Source organism: Eucalyptus grandis, chromosome 10, assembly GCF_016545825.1.
Source record: "Eucalyptus grandis isolate ANBG69807.140 chromosome 10, ASM1654582v1, whole genome shotgun sequence".
NCBI classification, from domain to species: Eukaryota; Viridiplantae; Streptophyta; class Magnoliopsida; order Myrtales; family Myrtaceae; genus Eucalyptus; species Eucalyptus grandis.
The window spans coordinates 802,376-830,182 of NC_052621.1; the positions used below are offsets into that span (position 1 = coordinate 802,376).

The 27,807-nt window shown below is 40.9% G+C and overlaps 5 protein-coding genes across 8 annotated transcripts; 2 read left to right on the top strand and 3 right to left on the bottom strand.

Moving 5' to 3' along the window:
- Positions 1-2,040: 2,040 nt before the first annotated feature.
- Positions 2,041-2,987, top strand: LOC104420920 (enoyl-CoA delta isomerase 1, peroxisomal). The gene has a single exon (XM_010032695.3). It carries the CDS (start codon positions 2,142-2,144, stop codon positions 2,985-2,987), a length of 846 nt encoding a protein of 281 aa, XP_010030997.2. The 5' UTR covers positions 2,041-2,141.
- Positions 2,988-5,219: 2,232 nt separating this feature from the next.
- LOC104420921 (elongator complex protein 1) lies at positions 5,220-11,619 on the top strand. The gene is given in 6 exon segments (XM_010032696.3): positions 5,220-5,506; positions 6,466-6,799; positions 7,158-9,839; positions 9,842-10,205; positions 10,868-10,969; positions 11,062-11,619. Coding segments are annotated over 6 exon segments (3,957 nt in total). The 5' UTR covers positions 5,220-5,347; the 3' UTR covers positions 11,378-11,619.
- Positions 11,620-12,709: 1,090 nt separating this feature from the next.
- On the bottom strand, positions 12,710-16,768 carry LOC104420923 (pentatricopeptide repeat-containing protein At2g39620). Of its 4 annotated transcripts, XM_039303215.1 has the most exons (3): positions 13,457-16,768; positions 13,244-13,349; positions 12,710-13,151 (listed from the first exon to the last, which is right to left on the bottom strand). In XM_039303215.1, exon 1 carries the CDS (start codon positions 16,686-16,688, stop codon positions 14,091-14,093), a length of 2,598 nt encoding a protein of 865 aa, XP_039159149.1. In that variant the 5' UTR covers positions 16,689-16,768; the 3' UTR covers positions 12,710-13,151; positions 13,244-13,349; positions 13,457-14,090. The 4 variants fall into 4 exon arrangements, with proteins under 4 accessions (XP_039159149.1, XP_010031000.3, XP_039159148.1 ...); XM_010032698.3 differs by having other exon boundaries at positions 12,710-13,349; XM_039303214.1 differs by having other exon boundaries at positions 13,244-16,768.
- Positions 16,769-21,874: 5,106 nt separating this feature from the next.
- On the bottom strand, positions 21,875-24,045 carry LOC104420924 (actin-depolymerizing factor 2). The gene is made up of 3 exons (XM_010032699.2): positions 23,871-24,045; positions 22,374-22,639; positions 21,875-22,294 (listed from the first exon to the last, which is right to left on the bottom strand). Exons 1-3 carry the CDS (start codon positions 23,871-23,873, stop codon positions 22,144-22,146), a joined length of 420 nt encoding a protein of 139 aa, XP_010031001.1. The 5' UTR covers positions 23,874-24,045; the 3' UTR covers positions 21,875-22,143.
- An 845-nt stretch (positions 24,046-24,890) lies between these two features.
- On the bottom strand, positions 24,891-27,284 carry LOC104420925 (actin-depolymerizing factor 2). The gene is made up of 3 exons (XM_010032701.3): positions 27,166-27,284; positions 25,522-25,787; positions 24,891-25,440 (listed from the first exon to the last, which is right to left on the bottom strand). Exons 1-3 carry the CDS (start codon positions 27,166-27,168, stop codon positions 25,290-25,292), a joined length of 420 nt encoding a protein of 139 aa, XP_010031003.1. The 5' UTR covers positions 27,169-27,284; the 3' UTR covers positions 24,891-25,289.
- Between the last annotated feature and the right edge of the window lie 523 nt (positions 27,285-27,807).

The window sequence follows — 27,807 nt, forward strand, 5'->3', positions numbered from 1 at the left end:
ACAAAATGGGAGACTAGTGCAAACAAAACTCAATTTCATCATTGATGAACTATATCCAACATAAGATACAAAAAAAAGAAAAAAAAAAGAAAGCACTATTCTCGTTTGAATTGAATTGTGCCAGGACACTATTAGCCCCTAGAATGAACTTAACCGCAAGAAGGACAGCCGATAAAAACATCAGGATCACTACATGTTATCTAACTACTAGCATAAAATTTGGCAAGACATAACTATTCTCGATGAAATCAACAAAGAAAATGGATGGCTACGACTAAAAAATGAACCCTCAAAATCTATGGAAGAATCTAGAGAGCTAGATTGCAGGCCATATACTGTGGAGGAAAAGAATGAACTATTTTTGTTTTCTATTTTTAACTCTAAGGCACAAAATAGCATGGAGGTGGATTCAAAGTACTACAACAACTTTCTTTGGAGATACGAGATAAGCAGCATCAACTCTGAAACCACACCACCCTGCACATTAAAATCAATTAAGGCAACGTTAAATGTAGATAGAGAGTTCACAATTTCTCGGCCTCCCCACCATGAACTCGACGTGCCCCTAAGCTCATTAGCCTGCCCCATGAACTTGATGCACTAGGCATGAGCTTGCAGTGCATCCCTGGAGGCTCTCGACTTGTCTGGCCTTGGCGAGATGTGAACGACCCGCCCACCCATCTAGTGCCGCAACTAGTGCAAGTGCCATGGAGGCGTCCTCAGTGGTGGTGGCGGCGGCCTAGTGAGGACACGACACCATCATCATGAGCTACATACTATTTCTTGTCACGAGCATGGATATGAACTCCGCTGAGTCATGCTTTTTCTCTATCTTTCGCCACTCAAAAAACAATCACGGCTTTCTGTTGGTTTTTTCTTTTTTCTTTTTGGTTCTCCTTTTCTACTGGGGACTGAGAGGATAATGGAGTCTCGTTGGATTTTTGTAAAGTGAGACCCAACGAACACGAGCACCGGAGCAGAGAGTGAAGAAGTGACACCCAACGAGAGAGCATCGGATTAGAGATCAAAGACAGGGAACTTGAAATTTTGAATTCACGAGAGGAAGGAAGAGAGAAAAGGAAATAACTCTTCGCAATAGGTTTATGGCAGCAATTAATGTGCAAACTTATTACTAGGGCAAAAATTTTAAATAAGAAAGAAAAAATTCATATTTTCTATGGTGGGGACCACTCACTAACGTTGAGCCACATAGAGCTTCCTGATTGGTTAGGAACGGTCAGACCTAATATTTTTTCTATTTTCATCTTCTCTTTGGTTTCACATCAAAATCAATCTTTTATTTTAATTAGGGTTAATATCCTGAAAAACCAAAAACCGATATACCTATGACAAATTTACCCAAATTATAGCCTAAACTCGTATACCTTTGATAAATTTACCCCAAACTAGTACACCTGTGACAAATTTATTCTCTATTAATTTTCGTTAAATTTTATTATCAAATTATTAAGTTAAATGACATCTGACAATTGACTGGTATACCAATTTGAGATTTTGTTACAATTTACAATTTTTGTATTTTTTTTGTAATATTAATCAATTTTAGTGGAAGGTATATTTATCATAAATTTATCAGTTTAATAATTTTTTGCGGTCAAACCACTGCTTGTGGTGGCACGGCTAGCTTCGGGCTTTCTCCCCCTCGTGAAGAGGAGGAGTTTGAATCCCAGAGGAGTCCCATTCATGTGACTCACCTGCGGATGGGTCTGCATGGTGGTGACTCGGTTTCCGCCTCGGGTTTACACCGCCATGAGCAGGCATAATGTCTGATGGTTCTCGGGTCACCAAAAAATATATATTTATTTATTTTTTGTGGTCAAATAAATTAGTTTGTGGTAAATTTATACCATTTTAGAATTTTTTATGATTAATCGGGATAAATTTGTCATAAGTGTATCAATTTAAGATTTTTCATAATCAAAAAATTAATTTTTGATTAAATTTATCACAGGTATGGGTTTGGGTTTTCTAAGGTATTAACTTTTTGATTATAACAATAATTGATTCTCGTTGGTCTCCTATTTCAGTTGACTTCCCTCTGCACATTGCTTGAAACAGCAAAATCCCATCTGTCTCTCTCTCCCTCTCCGCTACGCAGGAGAATCAATCTGACCATTCTCATGGCGGACAACAAGCACGGCGAGGAGCAGCTCTGCACCCTCGAGAAGCGCGGCAACCTCTTCATCCTCACCCTCACCGGCGCCGGCGAGCACCGCCTCAACCCTAACCTTCTCTCCTCCCTCCGGTCCGCCCTCTCCCGCCTCAAATCCGACCCCTCCGCCTCCTCCTCCACCCTCATCACCACCGCCCACGGCAAGTTCTTCTCCAACGGCTACGACCTCGACTGGGCCCAGTCCTCCGAGCCCCGCCTCCAGCTCATGTCCTCCGCCCTCCGCTCCCTCGTCCGCGACCTCATCTGCCTCCCGATGCCCACCATCGCCGCCGTCACCGGCCACGCCTCCGCCGCCGGCATGATGCTGGCCCTCAGCCACGACTACGTTGTCATGCGGCGCGACCGCGGCTTCCTCTACATGAGCGAGATGGACATCGGGCTGGTGATCCCCAACTGGTTCATGGCCCTACTGAGGGCCAAGATCGGCGACCCACGGGCACGGCGTGAGGCCGTGATGAGGGCGGCGAAGCTTACGGCGGAAGACGGGGTGCGGATGGGGGTGGTCGACTCGGCGCAGGACGGGGCGGAGGCGGCGGTGGCGGCGGCGGCCGAGCTGGGGGAGGCGTTGGTTGCGAGGAAGTGGGACGGACACGTGTACGCTGGGAATCGGAGGGTGGTGCTGCGGGAGGTGCTGGAGGCCATCGGTTCCGATGAGACGGTCAAGAAAGTGGCGGAGGATAAGGCCCGGTCGAAATTGTATTTGGGCTTGCTCTTGAGGCCCGTTTCGGGTGTTCTTGTGAAACTGTTCGGCCCACTGGGCCGTTCGGCCGCTTCCTACTCTACGTTTCACTGATTTTTGGGAAACCCACTTCGAAACTTACGTGTTTCCATTTTCGCAAGGTGGGTTTAAATCATTCGAGGCAAATCCCAATGGTTAGCCCATTGTGTGTTTACATGTACACGATGTTTACATATTGGAGTATAATAAGGTGGCCGAAAAGGAGATGAGATCATTCTCCGAGTCACTTGAAAAACGAGAACTTTGCAATTATCAATTATTGCAATTATACACTAATAGTGGTACTTTTTGCGTTGTACTTATCCATGTCTTTTACATCATATAGGCTTACATGATCAAAATCTAGAATTTCATTTATCATGAAATCGGCCAAACCAACAATTTTAAGGTTTGTTTATTTGGCAAAAAAAAATTATTTTTCTGAAAAATATTTTTTGGAAGTTATTTTTCTAAAAAAAAAGTTTACTTTCTAGTGTTTTACTCAAACTTAAAAAAGACATTAAAATTTTTATGTCGTTTAGTAAGGAAAATTAAAAAAAATTTGAACTTTTTTGCTTCTTCCTTGATTGGTCATTACTATGGTGACGGCTAGTGACCGGCCACAGACAAGCGAGCTCAAGTCTCATTAGCCTTGAATGAGTTTGACCTTGCTGCATTTAGCGAGGTTTGAGCTCATCAAACGTCATTTTTTTTTATATAAATATTTTTGTAAGAACAAATGTTTCTTTAACGAAGGACTTGAGTTCGAGTGTTGACAACCTGTACACGACATTTGTGGATTCAAGCTTGAGTGCTCAGATTGGAGCTTGAGCGCCAACAACCCAAGCATGGCCCTTATGGACCTAAGCTTTGATATTGAAGCATCCAGTATGAGCACCTAAGGTTTGGGCTTGGTCCACAAGTGCCCAAGGCCTAGGCTTCACTACTAGAGACCTAGTCCTAAACGCTCTATTGAGGAACTGACATTAGAGTTTTAGTACCCAAACGTGAGTTTTGGATCCATACACTAGTATTTAGTCATATTTTAAAAAATGTTTTTCAATTTTTTCAAAGAACAAATTATTTTCCTAATTTTAAGCTTTAATAAGAAAATATTAATATTTTCTATTGATTTATTTTCTAAGTAAATCATACGGCTTGAAAATATTTTCTTGAAAAACGTTTTTATAAAACAAATGGACTTAGAGTATATTTTATAATAATCATTATTTTTTGGAAATTTTTTAAAAAAGGATTCGAAGTGCCCTTATTTTTAAATAAGGATTCAAAATGAATTTTATTTCAAATAATGACTTGAAATGACATTGATTATTTCAAATAAAAGCCTAATCTCGTCGATTGCTCGCCAACTAAAGTTCCAATCAATCAAGAACACTTTCATCCAAATTTTCTCTTCTTTTTTTCTCTTTTCTTCTTTTTCCTTTTTGGTATCGATTGGCAACCACTAGCAAAGGCTAGCGAGGGCTTAGTGACCCTCACAAACTACTGGGAAGGGCCTATAGGCACTCATGCTACGGTGAGGCCGGCCTTGCCAATGGGTGATGACGCTTACCAGGCATTGGCAAGGGTGGTCAAGCCCTTGCTCGGGGCCAATGAGGGCTAGCCTTGTAGATGGTCGTGAAGGGCGACCCCCTTAGGGTGAGGGTGGTCTCGCTTGGGGCCTACGAGGGTTAACTTTGCGGATGGCTACGAGGGGTGGCCTCCCTTAGGGAGAGGGTCGCCTTACCCAAGCAAGGACATTCCTCACTTGTGGTTGGTGAGGGTGACCTTCGCCCAGCCCTCTGTGGGCATCGCCGATGGTCGACCAACCATTGGGGAAGAGGAAGAAGAATAATAAGAAAAAAGAAGGAAGGAAAAAAATGGTAAGTGACGAAAATGCCATTGATTGCCAAAAAGTCAGGCTTGTATTTGAAACGAATATAAAGCTTCTCCCCATCATCCTCATCTTTGGGGACGGGTGAACTCTAAGTCTAAGAAAGGCTCATTGTCTCCGTTGTCCTCTTATTTCAAATTTTTATTTCGAAAAACAAATATAACCACTTTAAATTTTTATTTAAAATAAGATTCATTTCGATTCATAATTTAAGAAAATGGTAGTACTTTAAGTTCTTATTGGATACAAGGTCTAATGCGGGCTCCCTTTTGAAATTTTCCTTTATTTTTAGGGTTTAGAGTATAATTATCATTATTTCCTAAGTAATCACACGGCTTAATTATGGATTTTATTGCTTTTAGCCTATTTGATAATTTATTTCTTTTTAAAAAATAACGAACCCCGCAAAAACCCTATCGGCGCAATTCCTGCTAAAACCCTGTGAAACCGTAAGCGCCCGAGTTTCAGCGCGCTCCACCGGCGCATCTCTCCCGTTTTCCCTCGCGGCTTCTTCTTCATCTCCATCGGATCGTAGCTCGAGATGAAGAATCTGAAGCTGTACGCGGAGGTCACTCTGCATCTCGGCCTCCAGTCCGAGGAAGAAGCGATCTTGTTCTCTGCCATCGACATCGAGCGCGACCGGTTGTTCTTCGCTTCCTCGGGGAACCGCGTCTACGCCGCTCACCTCTCTTCGTTCCAGGTAAAGGTCGCGAGGGGCTCTCTCGTCGTCTTCTGCTGCTGCTGCTAATAGTGGACGTGTAGCTACGCAGTTCCGTCGGCTGGCGGCGTAGGGATTAGGCCGGCCGGAGTCGGGGCGAAGGCGGGATTCTTTTGGGATCGTTCGAGTCGGGATTTGTCGAAAATTACGGGGCTCGTAGGTGTCTGAGTTTGTTTTTATTCTGATTTTTTTTGCGTTATCAATTACTTGCGTATCAATATTTTCTGAAAAGTAAAAGTTTGTATCGCTTACAAAAATGAATGAATGGAAAATCTTTTCATTAACCACGAAAAATTAGTTAGGTATGGATTGTTTTTGATGATGGAAAATTTTCTGGAGACTAATTTTTCTAAGCGATATAAGCAATTATTTTTCGAAAAATGTTTTCTAAATCACTCATTTTTTCTCGAAATGAACGCACCCTATGTGAGAGAATTTCAGAAGTTGTGTATTCAATTTACTGATGGATTTACAGTGCAATGAACTAAGAGAAGTTCAAATTTATTTAAATTTGCCGGTGCATCGAGAATTTGGATCTTAATCTAACTGTTATGATGTTATTTATGCATCTTTCTGGTTTTTACTTCTTTCTATTCAATTTAGTAAACTCTTTTTGGGATCCTAAATCTATAGCCTTTGAGATTCTTGCACTGTCCAAAGGTAAACATGTTGATGATTTTAAAGTATTCTGCATCTGGATTCCATGTAGTTTCTTATTCTTGAATTTTTGTTCAATAAGGTCATTAGCTTTGGAATCATAGTTCTTGACCCTCCATTTAATGGTTTTTAGTAAGGACTTGGTGTTTTCTGGGATAGTTTTTGATTCACGTGATGGGAATTTGGCCAAACACAAAACGAGTACAGTGAGTACAAAGAATGAAGATTACTCTTTTACATTTGTTATCCCTCTTTTTTTTTCTAAACTTAAGTGCTTGTGCCAGAATGACGAAGCATGGACAAGTACCTCTCTACCGGCTGAAGTCGATATTATTGATTTGGAGCCAGGGGACCGCATTACTTCCTTTGATTATCTAATGGAGAAAGAAGCTCTAATATTGGGTACATTGAATGGACTAATCATTCTCCATAGTGTGGATGAAAGTACAACAGAAGTTGTGGGTAGAGTGGACGGTGGTGTCTCTTGCATTTCACCCAGTCCTGATGGAGATCTGCTCGGAATAATCACTGGTTTTGGGCAGCTACTGGTGATGACGCATGATTGGGATTTATTGCATGAAACTACATTGGAGGATTCTCCTGAAGGGGTTGACGTACGTAAGGACCTTTATCCATTATCCGTGATCCATTATTAAACTGTTCTGGACATACTTTAGATTTTGATTTTGTGCAATTCCTTTCTAGCAGTATCCTTATTTGTTCTTGAGAGCGCAAAATTGCGCCTGGTGATGGCTTAGTCCTAAACAGTTAATGACGGCTCTTGGACTGTAAGGGGCATATGCATTACTACCTACCTGCCTCAAAAAAGAAAAAATGAAACAAAAGAGGCAATAACTTTGCTTTTAATTTGATCTTTCTTCTTCTTACTTTGATGCAATAGCTAGATGTAAATGTTTTCTTTTATTTATGCTGGACCTTGCTTGATTTGATTTGATATATTTCCCCCTGATTTCAGTTGAACACGCAATTGCCTCTGGACAAATGCTTGAAAGTTCAGTCTCTTGGCGAGGTGATGGAAAGTACTTTGTAACACTGAGCGAGTCCTGCAATTCTCCTCCTTCTTCTCATAAGAGGCTTAAGGTTTGGGAGCGAGACACGGGGGCAGCACATGCTACTTCTGATATGAAGGCCTTCATTGGCACTGTCCTGGATTGGATGCCTAGTGGGGCTAAAATTGCTGCTGTTTATGACAGGAAGAAGGACAATGAGTGTCCACTGTTAGTTTTGTTCGAAAGAAATGGATTGGAGAGAAGCTCATTTAGTATTGATGATCGGATGGATGCAACAGTAGTGATGTTGAAGTGGAATTGCGATTCAGACCTCCTCGTCATCGTTGTCAGATGCGAAAACTATGACTCTGTTAGAATCTGGTACTGCAGCAATAATCATTGGTATTTAAAACAAGAAATTAGATACCCAAGCCAAGAAGGATTGAAGCTTATGTGGCATCCAACAAAACCGTTGCAGTTGATATGCTGGACTCTGAGTGGCAGGAGCACAATTTACAACTTTTGCTGGAATACAGCTGTCATGGAGAACTCCACAGCATTTGTTGTTGATGGATCTAGGATACATGTAACCCCTCTCTGTATATCTCTTTTGCCACCTCCGATGTACTTATTCAGCATTAAATTTGCATATGCAGTTCGGGATGTTGCTGTTCATTTCAAAAGTTCAAGAAACTTGTTAGCTGTTGGTTTGTCAAATGGTGGTTTGTGTATTCTAGAGCTTCCGCAAATTGATGCCTGGGAAGACCTAGAGGGCAAGGAATACAGTGCTGAAGCTTGTTTATCTGAAACATCATTTGGATCCTTACTACATCTTATCTGGTTGGATTCACACACTCTCCTCAGCGTGTCTCATTATGGTGTTGGTCATGGTAAGTACCATGATCAAAATGGGCTCTCTGGTTACCATCTGGAAGAAATTGAACTTGTTTGTTCTGAAGATCATGTCCCGAGCTTAATGACATGTTCAGGCTGGCATGCAAAAACTATTAATGGAATTCCTTTACAAAGACCAGTTATTTCCATTGCTTCAGATCCTGCCAAGCAGTCCTCAGCAGTCATCCAGTTTGATGGTGGAAAAATGTTTAAATACACATCAAAAACATGTGTACGAGGAGGATCTATGAAACAATGTGATTTTAACTTTTTGTCATCTTGCCTTTGGATGAGTCTTGTTCCTATTGGTGGCTGTTCTTCAGAATCGTTGCCTTTTGGACTTGACGAATTGGGAAGGTTACAAGTTAGCGGGAAGATTTTGTGCAAAAACTGCAGCAGTTTCTCATTTTACTCAAATCGCGGGGACCAAGTGATCACACACTTGATTTTTGCTACCAAACAAGATCTGCTTTTTATTGTTGATACTAGTGATATATTATATGGAGATGTGGTGTCAAAGTACGACAATTTTATTCATGCTGGTAACAAGAGGCGGGATGAAGAAAACAGGAAATACATAAATATATGGGAGAGAGGAGCCAAGATTATCGGTGTCTTGCATGGAGATGAAGCCGCAGTTTTACTACAGACAACTCGAGGAAATCTTGAATGTATTTACCCTAGAAAGTTGGTTTTAGCTTCTATTGTCAATGCATTGTCTGAGCATCGTTTTAGAAATGCACTCTATATGGTGAGGCGGCAGAGAATAGACTTCAATGTTATTATTGACCACTGTGGATGGCAAACATTTGTCCAACATGCTCCAGAATTTGTCAAGCAGGTCAACAATTTGAATCACTTAACTGAGTTCGTTTGTGCCATAAAGAAAGAAAACGTTACAGAGAGGCTATACAAGAATTATATAGATTTGCCTTACACAAATGAGACCAAAGATGAGGGGGCCAGAGAAGTGAAGGGCTTTGATCCCGATAACAAGGTTTCTTCAGTCCTTCTTGCGATAAGAACTGCCATTCAAGGACAACTACCTGAAAGTCCTGCACGGGAGCTTTGCATATTGACCACTTTAGCACGAAGTGACCCTCCTGCTCTTGAGGAAGCTCTTGAGAGAATAAAAGCCATTCGTGAGATGGAATTGTCAGGTTCTGATGACCCAAGAAGAATATCTTTTCCTTCAGCTGAAGAAGCTTTAAAGCATCTGCTCTGGTTATCAGATTCTGAGGCAGTTTTTGAAGCTGCTCTGGGACTTTATGATCTAAATCTTGCTGCTATGGTGGCGCTGAACTCCCAGAAAGATCCTAAGGAATTTCTTCCTTTCCTTCAAGAACTGCAGTGCATGCCTGCTGTCTTAATGCAGTATACTATTGACCTTAAGTTGAAGAGGTATGAGAATGCTCTTAAGCATATTGCTTTGGCTGGAGATGCTCATTATGTTGATTTTATGAACCTTATAAAGAAAAATCCTCAACTTTTCCCTTTGGGACTGCAACTGACTACTGATCCTAACAAGAGGAATCAAGTGCTTGAGGCCTGGGGTGATCATCTCAATGATTTGAAATGTTTCGAGCACGCTGCAGCCACTTATCTATGCTGTTCCAACTTAGAAAAAGCTTTAAAGGCTTACCGTTCCTCTGGTAGTTGGGCTGGTGTGCTTGCGGTTGCTGGTCTTTTGAAATTGGGAAAAGATGAGACTGTGCAACTGGCTCATGAGCTCTGTGAAGAACTCCAAGCACTAGGAAACCAGGTGAAGCTGCCAAAATCGCTTTGGAGTATTGTGCAGATGTGAAATCTGGGGTGGGTTTATTAATTACTGCAAGGGAGTGGGAGGACGCTTTAAGGATTGCTTTTCTGCACAGGAGAGAGGATTTAATCTCTGAAATCAGGAGTGCATCTCTTGAATGTGGGGGCTCACTCATAAGTGAGTATGAAGAAGGCTTGGAAAAGGTTGGTAAGTATTTAACCCGATACTTGGCTGTTCGGCAGAGAAGATTACTTCTTGCAGCAAAACTCCAGTCAGATGAACGATCAATGGCTGATCTTGACGATGATACCGCTTCCGAAGCTAGCAGTAACTTCAGTGGAATGAGTGCTTACACCAGAGGGTATGGCCTTTGTGTGTTTACTTTGTGTTGCGTTTGGATCCATCATGCTTTCATAGCTTGTTCCAGACAGACTAAAGTTTCTCTTAAATATTATGGACTTTTTCTGCTTATATTTTTGAAATGTTAGTAGTACTTGCTTCTGATTGCAACTAGGGATGTACACTTTGAATATTGACTAGATATTGAATTTTATTCTCGGATCAGTTGTTAGGATGTATCTTATGGTCGCATACAGTGGCTTACTTTTTTTAGTATCTCTTGCATACATCCTGCTGCAACCCACCATTTGCAATATCCTGCTTAGTGTGATATCATCTACAACATTGGTATTTCCACTGTGTAATGAATTTTTGTAAGCTGGCTGTCTTTACTACCTGAGATAGATGTCTTCTCCCATATTCAAATGTGCATAGTGACACTGTTTGCTTTGTACTCTTTTCTTTCCTGTTGTTCTACGTGGCTTATCCATTTTGTGATGCGGGAGTTGGAACTGATGCTGGTGGTGTGATATGCATTTTTTATGGGTGTACTCTCTGCACCAGTTTTTTCATTCTCTGAAAGGGAACACAAGTTCCATTCATTTAAGTTCCACATTTATCTGAATGTAGTGCTCTTGTAGCATATGTTTCATTATTTTGAGCTCTTGATTTGCTCATGAGCAGGACAAGGACAGGCTCCACTGCTTCCATCGTCAGCTCTACTGCTGGTAGCAAGGCAAGAGAATCAAGGCGACAGAGAAAGAGAGGGAAAATTCGTCCAGGAAGGTATATCTGCTTTAAGTTTTCTTGCTAATTTCTTTTTATTTGCTTCTTTTTAGTCATAAAATAATGGGTCTATGATGTGTTTCACATCTCAGCCCCGGCGAGGAAATGGCCCTTGTAGAGCATCTGAAGGGCATGTCTTTAACCAATGGAGCTATGCATGAGCTACGATCTCTGCTAATTTGCCTGGTGATGCTAGGCGAGCAAGAAATTGCCAGGAAGCTGCAACGCACAGGAGAAAATTTTCAATTGTCGCAATTAGCCGCAGTCAAACTAGCTGAAGATACTATGTCCACTGATGTCATGGATGAGAGAGAGCAAACTTTGGAGCGTTACTTTCATAAAGCAAGGGTTGAGTTGCAAAATTCAGAGGCTCTCTCCTGGCGTTGCAAGGTCTTCATCTCTCCTTGAAAGATGAGTTAGTCCTTGTTTAGAGCGTGCTTGTATTAATGGGAAAATTTGATTAAACCGGATAGTTGGGTTCATCCCCACCAATTTATTCTTCTGAATGAATTTGGCTGTTTCCCAGCACCATAGAAATTTGTTAGTTTTCTAGGGGTGATGCAGTCTTAAAGTAGCTGCGGAATCAGTTATTTATGCTGTGGATTTAGCCGTGCCCTTTAGAGAATAGTAAGGGTCTGATTGCAACGCTACGATTCTTCTGTTCTTTTTGTTATTTGGAATAGAAATAAAATAGAAATTCGTTTGATAATGTCAATTAATTTTTCTATTCCTCATAATGGAAAAGTGGCCGTTGAATAGATTTAGAATAGAAATAAGAAAAAAAAAAAAAAAAGTAACCTCTTATTTCTGAAAATAGAAATAAATCATGTTCTTTTTTTTTTTTTTTTCTTCTTCTTCTTCCTCTTCTAATGTGGAGACTTGATGCTCGCCGCCGCCGCATGCTGCCTCCTGCACAGCCGTCGCTGCTCGGCGACCGGCTAGAGAAGAAAGAAGATGAGATGAAAAAAAAGAAAAAAAGAAAAATCTTAAAAAAAAAAATTATCAAAAAGTTAAAAAAATTTACATCACAAAAAAAAAAAAAAAAAAATATGAGGTTGTACCAAATGTATTCCTTTTTTTTTTTTTTTTTTCGAGAATAGAAAAATTTTGTAAAGTTATTTTACTTAAAAACTGTTTTATAAAATAAAAATAGAAAAAAATTATTTTGAAAAAGAAATTATTTTCAGCAACAAAAATGTTATCAGATGCACTCTGAATTTCAAACATTGTGGGTAAGTGTTGGAAGCTTCAAGCCTATCCAAAGAGAACCTAAGGTTTTACCTAGATGTTACCAGTTAGACTGTCTTAAATCAAAAGCTTATAGATACGTGTAGTTAGGATTTCAGTTTAGGTTTAAGAAATTCCATCGACTAAAACTACGCACCGTCCGTTCCTCTAATTAGTTTGTCTTATCTTTAGCCGTTTAGCTTCTGCAAGATTATTGTTCAACTTAATAGTCGATGGATGAAATACAAGAATTAGTATATGATTCTAATTTATCGTACCTAATCAATTATCCATGAAGTGTGCAAAGAATGCAAGTTTCTGAGCTATCCCGAATATGTTGGTTGCGCCTAAATCTTCCTGACTAGTGATATATTTTCATGACACTTAATTTCCGCGTCAGCTTTTTGGACATGCTCCAGAAATTCATCAGCAATGACGCGCGTCGTGTAATGACCATTTTAGAAGCACTATTACTCAAGGCAAAACTTTTAGTTGCTTATATAGCTCTCACCGGTGAGCAATTCCTCCATAGCCTGTTCATACGCAACCTTCTCTTATCGGTTCATGATACAAGTAATGGCTGTCACTGATTTGACAACAAGATTTGCTTTGCACACTGGCTAAAAGATACACGGACAAGAGTATCCTGCGGCCTACGTTTTCACTAGTCAAAGCCAAGGGCATAAGCGAATTACGAGCTTAGCAATTTTTCTCCCTCGAGTTCGAGCTATTCCAGCAGCCACGAGCAAGCTTGAATTTATTAACACTTCGACTCAGAGTAACTCATGAACATGAGAGTATTGGAAAACCCAGATGCCCCCTCCCCTCTCAATCTTACTCAGCCGCAGCCCTGCGAACCACTGTTCGTTGTTGTCAGTGCTCTTCCTCTGGCTTCTTTGTTGCAGCTTCTTCCTTGTCGCTTTGCCGCCATCTTTGCCACCTCTATCTTGTCTTTCTGTCAGCAGCCAACAGATAGAAACTGGAATAATTTGCTCCATTGGCCTGATTAAATGCATCTTGAGCTCATCTAGAAGCTTTAATGCTTACACTTGGCATTTTCCTAGCAATAGCCAATTAGCAGCCTTACTTTCATCTCCATCTTCAGTGTTGCTCCTTCCTTGTCATCCTTTTTTCATTGTCCAACCGCCGCATTCTGTTGCTTCATCAAAGTGGATTATAATATCATGTGTGAGACTGCTCCAGCATGGCACAGGAAAATATACACGCACTGAAGAAAGGAGTATGCAATGAACATGATACCTCTCCTTTGCATTCACGATGCAAATTACATATGATCCTCAAAATATAACAATTCTGCGGCTCAATGGGATCTCCACCCCTAGCAGGAAGCATATTGTCGGCTTTGAAGAAAAGAACAAGGGGAGAGATTATAAGGTTCACCTCCTCCCCAAACAAGACCATGCAGCTGACAGATTGGTGTTCTCGCTTCTCCAATCCAAAATTCTTGTAATGCTGGATTAATGTGTGGCCACTGTCACCACTCATTCTTCTCTTTAAGCATTGTGCTACAGATTGTCAAATTGGCATGTTGCAGCAAAGTCACCCGTAGTCCTCACACAAGAAGATGCCCTCCCCCAAGTGATGCAAAAGGGTGGCATCTTGCACAATGATTCTGCGGCTTGTAACTTTTGCAATGTATATGATAGCTGTATGGCGGCAGTCTACACATATACGAAGATTCTTAACTCTCCAGTTTGTGGATACAGGTTCTGTATTTTGAAGGGCAAAAGTTAAGGCTGGTCTTTCACTATGACTCTGAAGGAACTGTTATTTCTTCCACCACATTCTGCAGGACACAGCTCCTGTCGGGAATATGCGCCACATTTTCCATCTTCTCGAGCAAACTGTTTCACAAAATTTGCATTTTCTCGTATTAGGGGTGATTTGAGTCACCCACCAGAGATGTGTGAATCCTGTTTTTCAATTCAAACCAGCTACAACCAGGTGTTTTCTTCATCCCGGTGTCTTTTAGGTTTAACCTTCTCTTTCCTGCATCTGCCCACCTACCAGATTGAGCATACATGTTTGATAAAACTACGAAGTGTGTCGGGTTCCCAGGCTCAATTTCAGCAAGACGCTTCAATGCAACTTCACCCAACTTCACATTAGAATGCATCATGCTGGCCCCCAGTAAAGCTCCCCATACTCCAGCATCAGGTTCCATTGGCATTTTCTCAATTAGGCTCAGTGTTTCATCAAATAAGCCAGCTCGGCCTAACAAGTCTACCATACATGCGTAATGTTTGGCATCTGGCTGAATCCTGCTTTCTTCTTGCATAGTATGGAAAATCTTCTTTCCTTCTTCTATCAAACCTGCATGTCTGCAAGCAGACAAAACATTCACATAGGACACAGAATCAACTTCTATGTGGTTTTTTTGCATCAGCAAGAAAAGTGCAATGGCATGGTCCCCTTCACCATGTACTGCGTATCCCGCCAGCATAGAATTCCAGGAGGCTATGTCCTTGTTTTGTATCTCATCGAAACATCTCTTAGACAAATCAATCTTGCCACACTTAGCATACATATCAATGAGACTATTGCCAACCATCACATGTGACAGAAATCCCATCTTAATGATACAAGAATGGTAACTCATCCCTTCTCTCAGGGCTGCCAAGTATGCTGCTGCAGGAAGGATGCTCACATAGGTAACTAAATTTGGCTGATGATTCTCCAATCTCATCTGGTGAAATGCAGATAAAGCTTTCTTGGCTTCTCCATTCTGTGTGAATGCGGCAATCATTATATTCCAAGATACCTCATCTCTAATGAAATCCAGTCGGTTAAACAAGTACAATGCCGAGGGAAGATTGCCACACTTGGAATACATGTCAATGAGTGCACTATTGACATGGCAATCAGAATCAAACCCACTCTTAATACTCAGAGCGTGAACAGAAGTTCCTTGCTTGAGATCATTGTAGAGGGCACAAGCTGGTATCAAGCCCACCATAGTTCCAGCATCTGGGTGTAGACCAGAACACTGCAGTTTCTGGTACATTTCAATTGCTCGGTCCGCTTCACCATTCTGAGAATACCCATTTATCAAAGCATTCCACGTCACAACATCTTTAGATTGCATGGTGTCAAATAGAATGTGTGCATAACGAAAATGTCCACATTTAGCATACATGGACATTAGGGCTGTTCCCATTGGAATGTCAGAATCAACATCCGCCTTGATGGCACAACAGTGTATGCTCTTGCCTAATCTCAGAGAAGATAGTTCAGCGCAGGCTGGAAGGATACTCATCAGAGTTACCTTATTCGGTTTAATGTTTTCATTCTCCATATCTTGAAGTAAAGATAATGCCTTTTCAGGATAACCAGATTGGACAAGAACGGCAATGAGTGCAGACCAAGCAACTAGATCCCTTCCCGGGAGCCCCTTAAGCAATTTTTCAGCTTTCTCCAACTCTCCACACTTTGCATACATGGTTATAGTTGGAGTAGCAACAACAACATCCATGTCAATAGCTTTTTTTTTGGCAAAATTATGTATCTCCTTCCCCTTCTCTAAATCTTTTATATCTCCTGCAGCTAATAGAGCACTTATGACAGAAACCTTATTCATCTGAAGATCTCTCTCTTTCATTTTGTCATATAAACCCAATACCTCAGAGAAACATCCATTATGAGCATATCCAGCCATCATGGTACTCCACGAAACATCATCTTGAGTAAAAATAAGGTCAAACACTAAGCGAGCCGACTCTACATCACCACACTTTGCGTATGTGTCAATCAGAGCATTCGAAAATTCCAAGCCAAAATCCATCCTAATCCCATAGGCATGCATACATCTGCACGAATCAACATCAGCCAATCTTGAAATAGCCGGAAACAAATTCAACAGGCTGACCGACTGGGGAACCACTCTCGTCAGCTGCATTCTCTTAAAGAGTGACAAAGCCTCGATAGGATCCAAGCTGTGCGATAGGCCGGCAATCATCGAGTTCCACGTAACGACGTCTCTCACATGCAAATGATCAAATATTTCTCGTGCACTCTCCAAATACCCTGTTTTACAATACATATCAATAAGACCAGTGCATATAAACACATCCCTGTCCAGCCCTCTGCGACAAACTTCACGATGGATCGAAGCACCCTCTTGCATATCCAGTGCACCGGCACAAGCTTTCAAAACAAAAGTGAAAGTATACCTGTCTGGTTCCAAGCCTACGCTCACCATGGAACGGTACATCTTCAGTGCCTCCTGGTGTCGGTTCGATCTCGAATAAGCTCTTATCATGGAGTTCCAGGATACAACGGTCGGAGTCAGCGCGGAATCGAGGACGGAGCGGGCAAGATCGCATCTTTGAAGCGAAGAGTAGGAGTTTATGAGATGGGTAGTCGTGGAGGCGTCTTGACCAAGGCCTGCTATTATCATGCGCGCGTGTACTTTGAGGAGAGAGCTCAGATTCTTGCATGAGGACAGCAGACGAATGTAGATGTTCTTGCGCATGTAAGATGTGCCAGTTCAGTTGCCGGGAACTTTGGGAAGAACGCAAGTTCGGTATGTACTGCTGTGCTGTCTTGAATGACTTCTTGTCTACAATGAATTAACCTTAAATTAATTCCCAAAGTAGTTTAATACCAATAGTTATTTCTCAAACTGCGTTTGACAAATCATCGTCAAAATTGCCTAGTCACCCTCTTCTTCCTAATCACTTTTACTTCTCTCTCAAATTATTATTATTATTTTTTTAATTTTGCACAATCTTTAATAGTTTTAGAATTAATCTATCATAAATAATCAAAATCTAAGTACAAGTTTCATGCAATCAGCAACTAAGTTTTAATATCTATTATGGATTTTAGTTGTTCTTTATAGTGGTGCAGATTTTACAAGAGCTAATGTCCTAGTCAACATTTGTTGGTGGTGCTCTTGCTCCTTTGACTTGATCTAAAACCATACATGACCAAAAACTGAATTCCATTGAACCTCTTAAGCCAATTGTTATTTTCAGTACTCTACTCCTTCATTTTCTTCAAGTTGATTCGAATTCATACTCTAATTGACATCTATACATAATTTTTGAAAAATACTTATTCTTAAACCTCGATTATGATAAAGATGTGGCATATTTTGATTAGCATCTTTTCCATTGTACATGATGCATAATTAATGTTGTGTATTCCAAAACACTATTTGAATGGTTTTTGCCATAGCTTGATCTTGAAAAGCAAATATGGTTTTTGAATCCTTATTTCCCTTAAAATCCAATACACATCAAATAACTAAATAAAAAGAATTGGCAATCTCATCTAACGAAAATGCATACCCAAACAAAATATCAATAATGATTAACCCTAACAAAAGGTGTACATATCATGGTATATTTACTATTATGATGGGTGGTATCAAATACCGTCCATCACCGAATCATTCATGTTCAGATTTGGACAAAATATCTCTTCAAAATATGTTTGTCAATGGGTTGCGCTTTTTCCAGTCTCACCATGGCAAAAACACTTCCCATCATATTGTTAACCTTTGTGAGTCCAACCTTTTTTAAGCACCCTTTTTGTGTGGTTCTGGTGGTTTTTGTTTGTTTTCTTTTGTCTTTTCTTGTGAATCCCATTTTCTTCCTCCTTTACTTCTCTCCGTTCCCTCTAAATTCTGATCATGGCTTAAGTTTTGACAATATTTGTAAAAAAAAAAAAAGGAAAAAAGAAAAGAAAAGCAAGAACACTCTACGGTTTGCCTCTTACTTGTTGCCTAGGCCACGTAACACTCATTGGTTTTTGATACCCTAAGCAGAGTTTGATGCCTAGGAACACAATAGACCTAAAAGACAATCTTGCATCGAACTTCTTCACGACAATCAGAACATTGGAATCCCAACAATTGATGGGCAACGGGGCGCATAAATGCTCAAACTTGAGGGTCGAGTTTGTAAGCACCTCTTCAGCCTTCTCAATCGTCGATGATAGCAGCTCAGCGACTGAGGTTGGCGAGGAAGTAGGAGAGAGTGTGGGGGCGAGGAGAGGCAAATCCTCGCCATTGAGGATGAAATTGTTGTTCTTTAAGGTGACATTTTTGGTTTGCTTAAGAAAGTTAGAGAGAGTAGGGGCATATTTGGGCCATGAGTTTGGAGGTTGGTTGATGATGGCAAATTGGTGGAGAGGCAAACATTGCCAATGAGCTTGATAAGGTTTTGGGGAGGGCCTTAGCTTCTGGTTTTGAATCTTTAATAGGGGTTTTTCTTCTCTTCATGATCGATCAATTGAAAAGTTTGATGCGAAATGGAACAAAGAATAACACAGAGAGCAAAAGATATGGAATGGGGGTGGAGTGAAGAGATATGAGGTGGGTTTTTACATACAATTGAGCTTTGAGTTGAAGAAATGATGAGAGAAGACTAGTTGGGTGAGGAGGAGGTTTCTGCAAATCTAGGCTTCAACTTAGTGAGTTGCTTGTGTCAGTGATGGACTTTTTTGTGTGTGTACTATTGACGGATGTTGTGGTGTAAAAAACTTGTCTATTATTGACATGAGAGGGGTGTTATAGAAAGAGAGAGAACCGAGAGAAATAAATGAGAAGAAGGAAAGTGGCACAACGAAAAAAGAGAGAAGAAAAACAACTGAAGAATGCTTTAACAAAGGTTGGACCCACAAAAGTTTATGTTGTCAAAACATTGTCACAATGAGTGTTTTAGCCATAGTGAGAGTGGAAAAGGTGCGACCTATTGTGAACTCTCAATTAGGTCACTAATTTTGTGACCCGCGCAATATGTGGTTTTTATTTTTTCTAGAATGCGATTCCATTAGAGTTATGAAATGAGTAGTAATAGTTCTATGGAAATAAATTAAAAATGTGTGTTCACTAATTTTAATATGCTGAAATTAATTGATATATATATATATATATTATATATTTATATATATGTGTGTGTGTGTGTGTGTGTGTGTGTGTTGATTATATTGAGTAAAATAACTTATTGCCATCGCAAATGATCTTCCAACTTTTTTCTGGGCAAAAGTAAGAGTTTGTTGTGATAGTCGCCAGACCTCGACAACTAGTCAGAAGTGAGGGTCGGCGAGGTTGAAGTCGACCTTGCCAACCTTTAGTGAGCATTGCTGGGCACTAGCAAGGCTCAAGCCCTTGTCAGAGGCCATGAGGGTAGCCTTATGCTGGGCAAGTGAAGCTCTCCCTCATTGGATACAGTGGGGGTCAAGCCTCGCCCTCGCCAAATCTAGTGAGGGTCAAGCCTCGCCCAGCCTCTTGCGAAGCTAGCACAAGGCTACAAGGGTAGTCTTGCGCTAGGCTAGTGAGGGCTTAAGTCCTCAAAAGTGCGACCTTATGGCCTCTAGTGAGGGCTCGAGCCTCTCTATGGGCAGGGTGAGGCTCAACCCTCGCCAACCTAGCGCGAGGCTGCTAGGCCACCCTTGCGGCCTTTGGCCAGGTTGACCTTGACCTCGTTGGCCCTTGCCTCTAGTAGGTCGTTGAGGTTTGAAGACCAGCTCAAGGAAAAAGAAAAAGAAATAAATTGAAAAATATTAAAATATTATTAATAGTTGTTTACGTCAGCGCCGACCATATAATATTAGGTTATCAGCGTTCACATCAGCAATATCCAATAAAAATTAGTTGAAATGATTAAATTGACACTAAGTCAAAAGTTTAGGACTAAATTAACATCAATAGAAGGTATATGACTAAATTAATACAAACACAAAATGTAACACTTTTTCCTATATTAAGCCAATCATGAACTTTCAAATTCTACTAACAAAGTTCTAGTTCTCTGCACAAAATTCAAACATAGTCACTTCCAATCAATTTTCATTGGAAATTGTTGATGTGCCGAGGTGCCGCATAAGATGGTTGACAATGGTTAGACTATCATATGAGCAATTTCCAATAAAAATTGGAATTTCGCATATGAACGTTTAGGATTGAATTGACAAAATTGAAAAGTTTAAGATTGAATTGACATTCGTGCAATAAAATTAGGAGTGATCAGGTAATTTTCCTATTATAAGTGAGAATCACCCATTGCCTATTGGTTGAATAATGGCAATTAGGTGCTACCGTATATAGTTCTTCAACATGAGTTGCGCACCCTGAAAATACTAAAGTAAAAAGAGAACTTTGAAGTAAAATTCTCTAAGCCCAAGAAGCCCATTGGGCACCAAGCCCAGTGATAAGGAAATTAGGTGGTGAAGACATAATTTCAAATGTGAAGTTCAACTCTCATGCTGTAAAAAGAGACATAGTAAATGCATGTAGAAAAAGAGAGGAGAGTTAAAATTGGATAGTCAAAATATATAAGAATGTTCCTTCCAAACATGTGTAAAATTCAAATCAGAAAATAATTTCTTATATCATTCTCATGTACTTTTGAACCTCTAAGGGTAAAACAAGAACTATAGAAACGCATCTAATTGTCATCCACGTATGTGAGAGAATCATTTGTAAAGCAATAATACATCTTCATGCTCTACGGGAGGCCAAGGCTTTTCCTATTTCCACTTGCCTGTTACATAGACACACGACATTGTATTATTCGTTCAACCTAACTTTTGCAAAAGTGAGGAAATGCCTATTGTATGGTAGAAAATAATAGATAAGACCAGGAGAGTCACATTCTCAAAGCATTTCTGTCATTGTGATGTTGGGACAGAAAAAGATGCTCTTACGTAGAATAATCATCTCTTTAATGAGCGAGGTACCACAGCATCTTGGCTTGTGGTGGCACCGGCGGGGTGACTGGTGTCGGGTGACTAATCATTTGTCTCTGGCTGAGTGAGGTAGAGAAGAAGACCATGGGGAAGAAACAACAAGAAAACAAAAGAAAGAAATGACACATCTCAGCCACTCAGTGTTCAATAATTTAGATGTATTTCTATTCCGAAGGCCTAAATTTATAATATTCCTATGCTAAACTTTCTAGCCACCCAACCAATTGAAACAGAACACTATTCCGTGGAATGTGACTGCTAGAAATGCGAACCTATTAATGAATTTCTTGCTGATGAAATCAAAGGAGGCACTAGATGGGACGACAAAATATATTAGCAGCACATGACCTCAAGCAAAGCCAAAAGCATGTGGTTCACTAGATAACTACAAGCTGCGGTTCCGTTGTACACACATGGGAGCCATTTTGAAATTTCTCAGAGCCTATACAATAAAAGATCACTGGACATCATAAGACAATGACTGCTCCATATTAGCGTGCAAGATCATGTGCTATTGTCACATGCTAGAGCTCCACGGGATCATAATTTCTCTCATGACAGGTTGCTAAAGAGTAACTTGGAAGCATGGTATTCAGAACCCCAAGACCCAGAAAATTATCACTTTGACCATCAATAAAGTTCCATGCCCACGGAAACAAAGCAATGGGAATAATTGCACCGGCCACTAGAACTACAAGAACAAAGTCCTTTCATCCCAAAGTGGGAAACACTGGCAGCTGGTATATTTCCCATAAACATGCAATTAGGTGCGCATTCGAAAGCATGTAAAATCATCAAATCAAACTCTGGAGGATGCTAAATTACTACAGGTTCGTCCACATGCAAAATCAACGGAGCAGATTTACAATAAATAATTATGACAACCCAATACTAGAACTACATGAATATGTTCTTTGCTTTATCAGGTAAACTAGCCATAACCAGAGGATAAAAGAGAGACAATTTGCAATTAAGTGGAGTCTATACTATACACACCATAAACATCACATAAAAACTGTATGTGTTGCAATCCCAAACAAAAAAGTCACCATTACAACCGCATATAAGGATCTGGAGCATCATCCGATGCTTAAGATAAAGACTTTGATAAATTTCAGATGACAAGCCAATAGATAAAGTAACTGGAATTTCTAGTTCCCAGAAGATGTAAATATGACACATATAGGACGCAAATGGTGTTAAGAACCTGCATTGCATATAAAACTTTACATTTAGGTGGAGCGGCTCCTAATTACATCAAGGCCCATCTCTGTCGGATCAGTAGCCTGCAGCTCAACCTGGATACCATCCAACTCTCTCTTGAACCTGTCTTTGGAGCTTGCATAAATCATCTTGTTTCTCACCTTAGAAGTGTCAGGGGACCTTCATACAAAATGAAAATGAGTTAAGCAATGAAAAACAAGAGCAATAGTTATTGATGGGTGCAGTTACCAACTATTACCAGGCAATGAAAATAATCCTGCTCTTCTGACAATTCTCTTCAGTCACATAATCAAAGTCATACACAGCATATCTGCACTCATCAGCAGGAAGGCTGGCAGTGAAATCTTCATAACTATTAGTAGGTTCTCCAAGTTTCTCAACAATGACTTGCTTTTGCTTCTCCTCAATTTTATATACTATGAAACGGTAGGTCCTTTTCGCCTTCAATTCTAAGAATTTCAACTTGCAATCATCATGCACTGCCATACCTGAAGCTGCATTTGCCTAGAAGTACATAATCACCACAAGCAAAACATTATAAACAGAGGTGATAACATTATGTAGTAACACAGTTGAGCAACTTCAATGATTGTCACATAATAGATATACTTGGCAGTGAAATCAACTCCTCATCCAAAATTAATTTAGAGTAAGACAGAAAGCAATCCTTCCCACATGAAGTAACTCTTCTGTAACATAAAAGAATTTACACTACGATACTAACTGCCGAACTGCTCCCTCATGCTGAGTATTTGGTGGCGACTCATCATGGGTTAGTATCAAATCAAGCATCGAATACCAAATTCTCCAACAAAAGATGCATCCAAGCCCAGTTTGCAGATCAAAAGCGCTCATCAAGGAATGCCAACCAAAGGAAACGTGCACCTAGGCAAACAAAAAGCAGCCACCTATAAACTAAGGAAAGCAAGAAGTCACCCAGCCAGCCCACAAAAAGAGCAACCCTGCATTTTGTCCGATGTTCAAATCCAAGGCACTTGTGCCAATCAAAAGCATGCGAGATAGTCAAAGACAAGAATCGACAAAATCTGAGTCTTCAGTAGTATGTCCAAACATGTGTAAATTCTGATAAACTCAGTTTAAAAAGAATTAATCAGCCAAAAACATTGCTAATTGGGCATCAAAATAGCTCCCTCGGTTTTCTATCTGTCATCTCTTTCTCCTATCAAATCAACCAACTTTTCGGTTCATTGCTGTTACAACAGAATTGGTTACATCTCTTAAAAGAGAATCTTGCTAACCAAACAAACTTTACAACATTCACTTTCACATGCTTTGGTCTTTGCTTGGAATTACAATTCTCAGCATTTCCTCAAACTAGAATACCGGCGAAGATGGCCTGTGCAAACTCATCGCATTCATCAGTGACCACTCGGCCATCCATCGCGAACGCGCATCATCACGCAGCTCCGAAGCATTAAGACAGAGAAAAACCGAACAAGAAACCGCCGCGATGAGAGGTCGGAGATGCACCGAATCGAAGGCAAAAAGGACGCCCCGAATCAGTACGCAACAAGATCAATCGCCCGAATTAGCCAACTCAAACTCAAATCCGTTGGGAAAAATTCCCGATTATCAACAACGTCGTTCAAGAGAATAGCAGAAAAATACGAGAAATGCCGCCGCGATGGCATGGAAATCGGAGAAGTCGGAGCAGACGACGGAGACGGTGACCGAGATCGCGAGCTCCATTAGACGGACGGTAAAGACGACTCACCATTGTGCCTCGGGAACGGAGCAGGGAACCGGAAGTGAGAGGAAGACGGTGGAGGAAATCTAGGGCTCCAGAGGGGCAGAGAAAAGATAGAAAATGGGATAGAAGAATTCGGAGTTCCTTCGAGTAGGCCTCTTTGCCTTCGCAGTGGACCGGTCTCGATTGACCAAAGGAGGTGACTGGTCAAAACGGGTTTTTCTTCAACGTTGAAGTGGTCTTCTTTATCTTGAGGGTACCCAATTACCATTTCTTAATACCCAACTACCTTGATCAATAACACTATTTGGTTATTAATAATTAGTTTAAGAGAATGAATTGGAAAAAAATTTGCACCTGTCCAGTTCTACGGGGAAGATTGTTGCTGCCGCCAACGATGGTGCTCGCCCCCAAAGAGGAAACGCAACCATCTCGCTAAGCTCTTGGTTAGCGTCCGAATTTGGCATCTCTTGTATGCGTAGGCGTGCACATGAAGAGAGAAAGGGAGATAATCGCACGTTGATGGTCGACGTTCTTGTGATCGTATTCTATTTTAGAGATTGGTTGTGTAGGTTGAAATTGGGTCTAATACGAGCTTCTTATCAAACCCATTCTAACAAAGGAATGGACAGAGGCAAATACGACCCAGCTTAAAAGAAGGAACTGGGGGAGAGAGAGAGTGGGGGAAGAAAGAGAGAGGATCTCAAGATCAAGAATTTCCAGAGCGTAAACTTGCAAGTAAGCTGCAGAGAACACGCGATCTCTCAGCTTCAAAGAGACGCTAACGTAGACAGAACGATAGAGACAGAGTCGTCCCCAACAAAAAGCTACAAGAACAAATCCTCACCTCCACCTAGGGGATCAGAGTCGCATGAACGAGCACAAAGAATCGAATGTTTGCCAAAGGGAACATGCGGAGGCTCAAAGTTAAGAGAATCCCGACACTAATTATTAAGCAACACGGTACTTCCGGCCAACCCCAGAAGTCACGCTGCTATGATTGCCATAGGTTCAAGTTAAAGTCATCACACTGGACAAGCATGAACATCCATCAAACAAACACATACAAAACTCATCAGGACATGCAAGGAGGTAGCTAGATATCTAGCAAATGTCTCAGCATATATAGGCATGTCCTCAAGTTAAAACCTCCTGTATCCACTGGGGAAGAAAGAGAGACAAATTGGCAAACATTGGGAGCGTATACACTCCATAAACCACAACATACAACGCTGAACGTCGCAATCCCGAAAACAGCAACCATTACAACATATAATGATCCTGCGCCTTAACTAGCGCTAAAGATAAGATGGAAGACTTCTTTGACAAGCCAACAAGTAAAATAACTGCCAGTCCTATGTCCCAAGTGTCCCGAGAGATGCAAATATGGCACATATGGAAACCGGAATGGTATGAAGAGCCTTGGCTGCATATGAAACTTTACATTCAAGTGGAGCGGCTTTTAATAACATCTAGGCCCATTTCGGTTGGATCAGTAGCCTGCAACTCAATCTGGATACCATCCAACTCTCTCTTGAACCTGTCCTTAGAACTTGCATAAATCATCTTGTTTCTCACTTTAGAAGTATCAGGAGACCTGCACGTAAAGTGAAGATGAGTTAAAGAAAACTTCAACAAACTAAAAAAGGAATTCGACGAGTGCATCGCCAGCTATTACCAGGCAATGAAGATAATCCTGCTCTTTGGAACATTCTCTTCAGTCATGAAATCAAAGTCATACACAGCATATCTGCACTCATCAGCAGGAAGGCTTGCAGTGAAATCTTCATAACTATTTGCAGGTTCTCCAAGTTTTTCAACGATCACTTGCTTTTGCTTCTCTTCAATCTTGTATACTATGAAACGGTAGGTCCTTTTCGCCTTCAACTCTAAGAACTTCAACTTGCAATCGTCATGCACTGCCATACCGGAAGCTGCGTTTGCCTAAAAGCATATTGATGATAGAGATAAGACAGCAGATTGGGCAAGTGGAACCAAATTATGAAACCAAAACATACACATTAACAAAATTGAGCCACTTTAGAATGACAGTCACGCGATAGATCTAACTGACAATGGACATTTTCTCCTCCTTCGTTTTTAACACGAGGAAAGGAAGATGGAGACCTATCTATTGCACCTTTGTAACATATGTCAATTTCTCACTCTGCTAGCAACAGCTCCCTCATCTTGAATATTTAATGGCAACTTGTGATAGTGTTCAGATTCCAAGAATGTTGCATGGTCAAATAAAAAGGATCAAATACCAAATGCTACATGAACAGATGCACACATCATTCACTTAAAACACAAAAGTTCCCTACAATGGATGATGTGTGCTGCCAAATTTACAGTGGCCATTTTCCAGAACCAGAAGCAAGAAATCATCCTGCACCCGGGAAAGGTGAGATGGCATTTTAAAACAAGAAAGGCAAAGATTGAACTGCTCAAAGCCACGGCACTTGCTGGGCCATATCAAAAGCACATGAGATAGTTAAAGACCACAGCAAGCGCAATCTGGGGTTTTAACCGAAGTTGTAAGCATTTGCAAGTGCAGATGAATTGAGTGTGAGTCAAGAAGATCTGTTAGCCTTTTAAGGGACTAAGCAGGAATTTCAACTAGCTCCGTTGTTTTTCCATTGTTCATTTTCCCATGCAGATAGATCGACTTTTCCACGCTCACCATAGCCAAATTCAGTTTCTTAGACACGACATACGCTGTTAATACTATGGTACAATCTCAAAGATAATCTCAAACGCCAACGAAGCTTTCCCATCTATCATTCACTTCCAAGGATCTGCTATTGCTTTAGTTCTTCAGTTTCGAACATTTATTCAAATAATAACCAGAGGAACTGCCACGGTTCCACAAAGTCCCCTCGGCCCTGGGCATTTCAAAAGTCGGCACATCTTTTCATCACTTAATCATCGTTCAAGAAACGTTTGTTTTTTGCTTTCACAAGCTTTCTAGCCCCGGATGCTCCGCATGTAAAACCGACACATCATCAGACAGCTCGGGAGCACACGCGTGGCGACAGATCGAACAAGAAACCCCGACCGCGATTGGGGGAAAAGAAAAATCAGCCGCACCGCATCGGACGACAGATCGCCCTCGAATCCACCACATCGGACCCAGATCGGACCGAAAAACCCCCGATTACCAACCGAATCTACAAGGGGACCGCGCGAAAATCGGGAGAAAACCGGCATCCAGCAACCGCGCGGCTCGTTCGGCAACGAACCCGCGTCAAGAAAAAAAGTGACAAGGCAGATATAAGAGGAATTGACCAGATGATGCAGGAGGAGCACAGAAGAGTCTTACCATCTCGCCGAGGAAATCGAGCACCGAGAAGGTGAGGGGACGAACCAGAGGAAATCTAGGGATCGAGGGAGGGGAGAGAGAGAGAGAGAGAGAGGAAGGATTTTTCCTACTTGGTTTGATTTACGGGGGGGATAGTGTAAAGCTTATATGATTGCATATTCCGTGGGCTTAGTTGAAAAGACGTCTTTGCCCTCCGCGGACCGAGACGGTCTCTATCGACAAATATCGGGTGGTTGGTCTCTCGTCCCCGGGGAAAATTCTCGGAGAAGTGATAAGCCCATCACGGTACGGCTAATTCAATTATCAATTTTTCAATTTGACCGGTTGAATCAAGCCGGTTTCATTTACGGCGGGATTGAATCACCAATCTTTTCACATTTTACCAATGAAATTTATTTGATCAATTTTAGTATGACATGGATGCGGATTGTTTTAGATGTTATAATCGATTGATATATACTCTTAAAATTTCTGAATTTTTTATTAATTATTTTTCTTTTTCTTTTTCTCTTCCAAGCCTATGGTCACAAGCGAGGTTGGCCGATTAGAATTGGTTAAAAAAACAAAGAAAAGATAGTAAAAAGAAAGAAGAAATAAATAATAATAATAATAATAATAATAATAATAATAATAATAATAAAT

Excerpts from the sequence above, each read along its gene's own strand:
- LOC104420920 (XM_010032695.3), top strand. The coding sequence starts at position 2,142 with ATGGCGGACAACAAGCACGGCGAGGAGCAGCTCTGCACCCTCGAGAAG.
- LOC104420923 (XM_039303215.1), bottom strand. The coding sequence starts at position 16,688 with ATGCGCAAGAACATCTACATTCGTCTGCTGTCCTCATGCAAGAATCTG.
- LOC104420924 (XM_010032699.2), bottom strand. Across the intron at positions 22,295-22,373 it reads AGGATTATTTTCATTGCCTG|GTCCCCTGACACTTCTAAGG; the intron begins GTAATAGTTGGT and ends TTTTGTATGAAG.
- LOC104420925 (XM_010032701.3), bottom strand. Across the intron at positions 25,441-25,521 it reads AGGATTATCTTCATTGCCTG|GTCTCCTGATACTTCTAAAG; the intron begins GTAATAGCTGGC and ends CTTTACGTGCAG.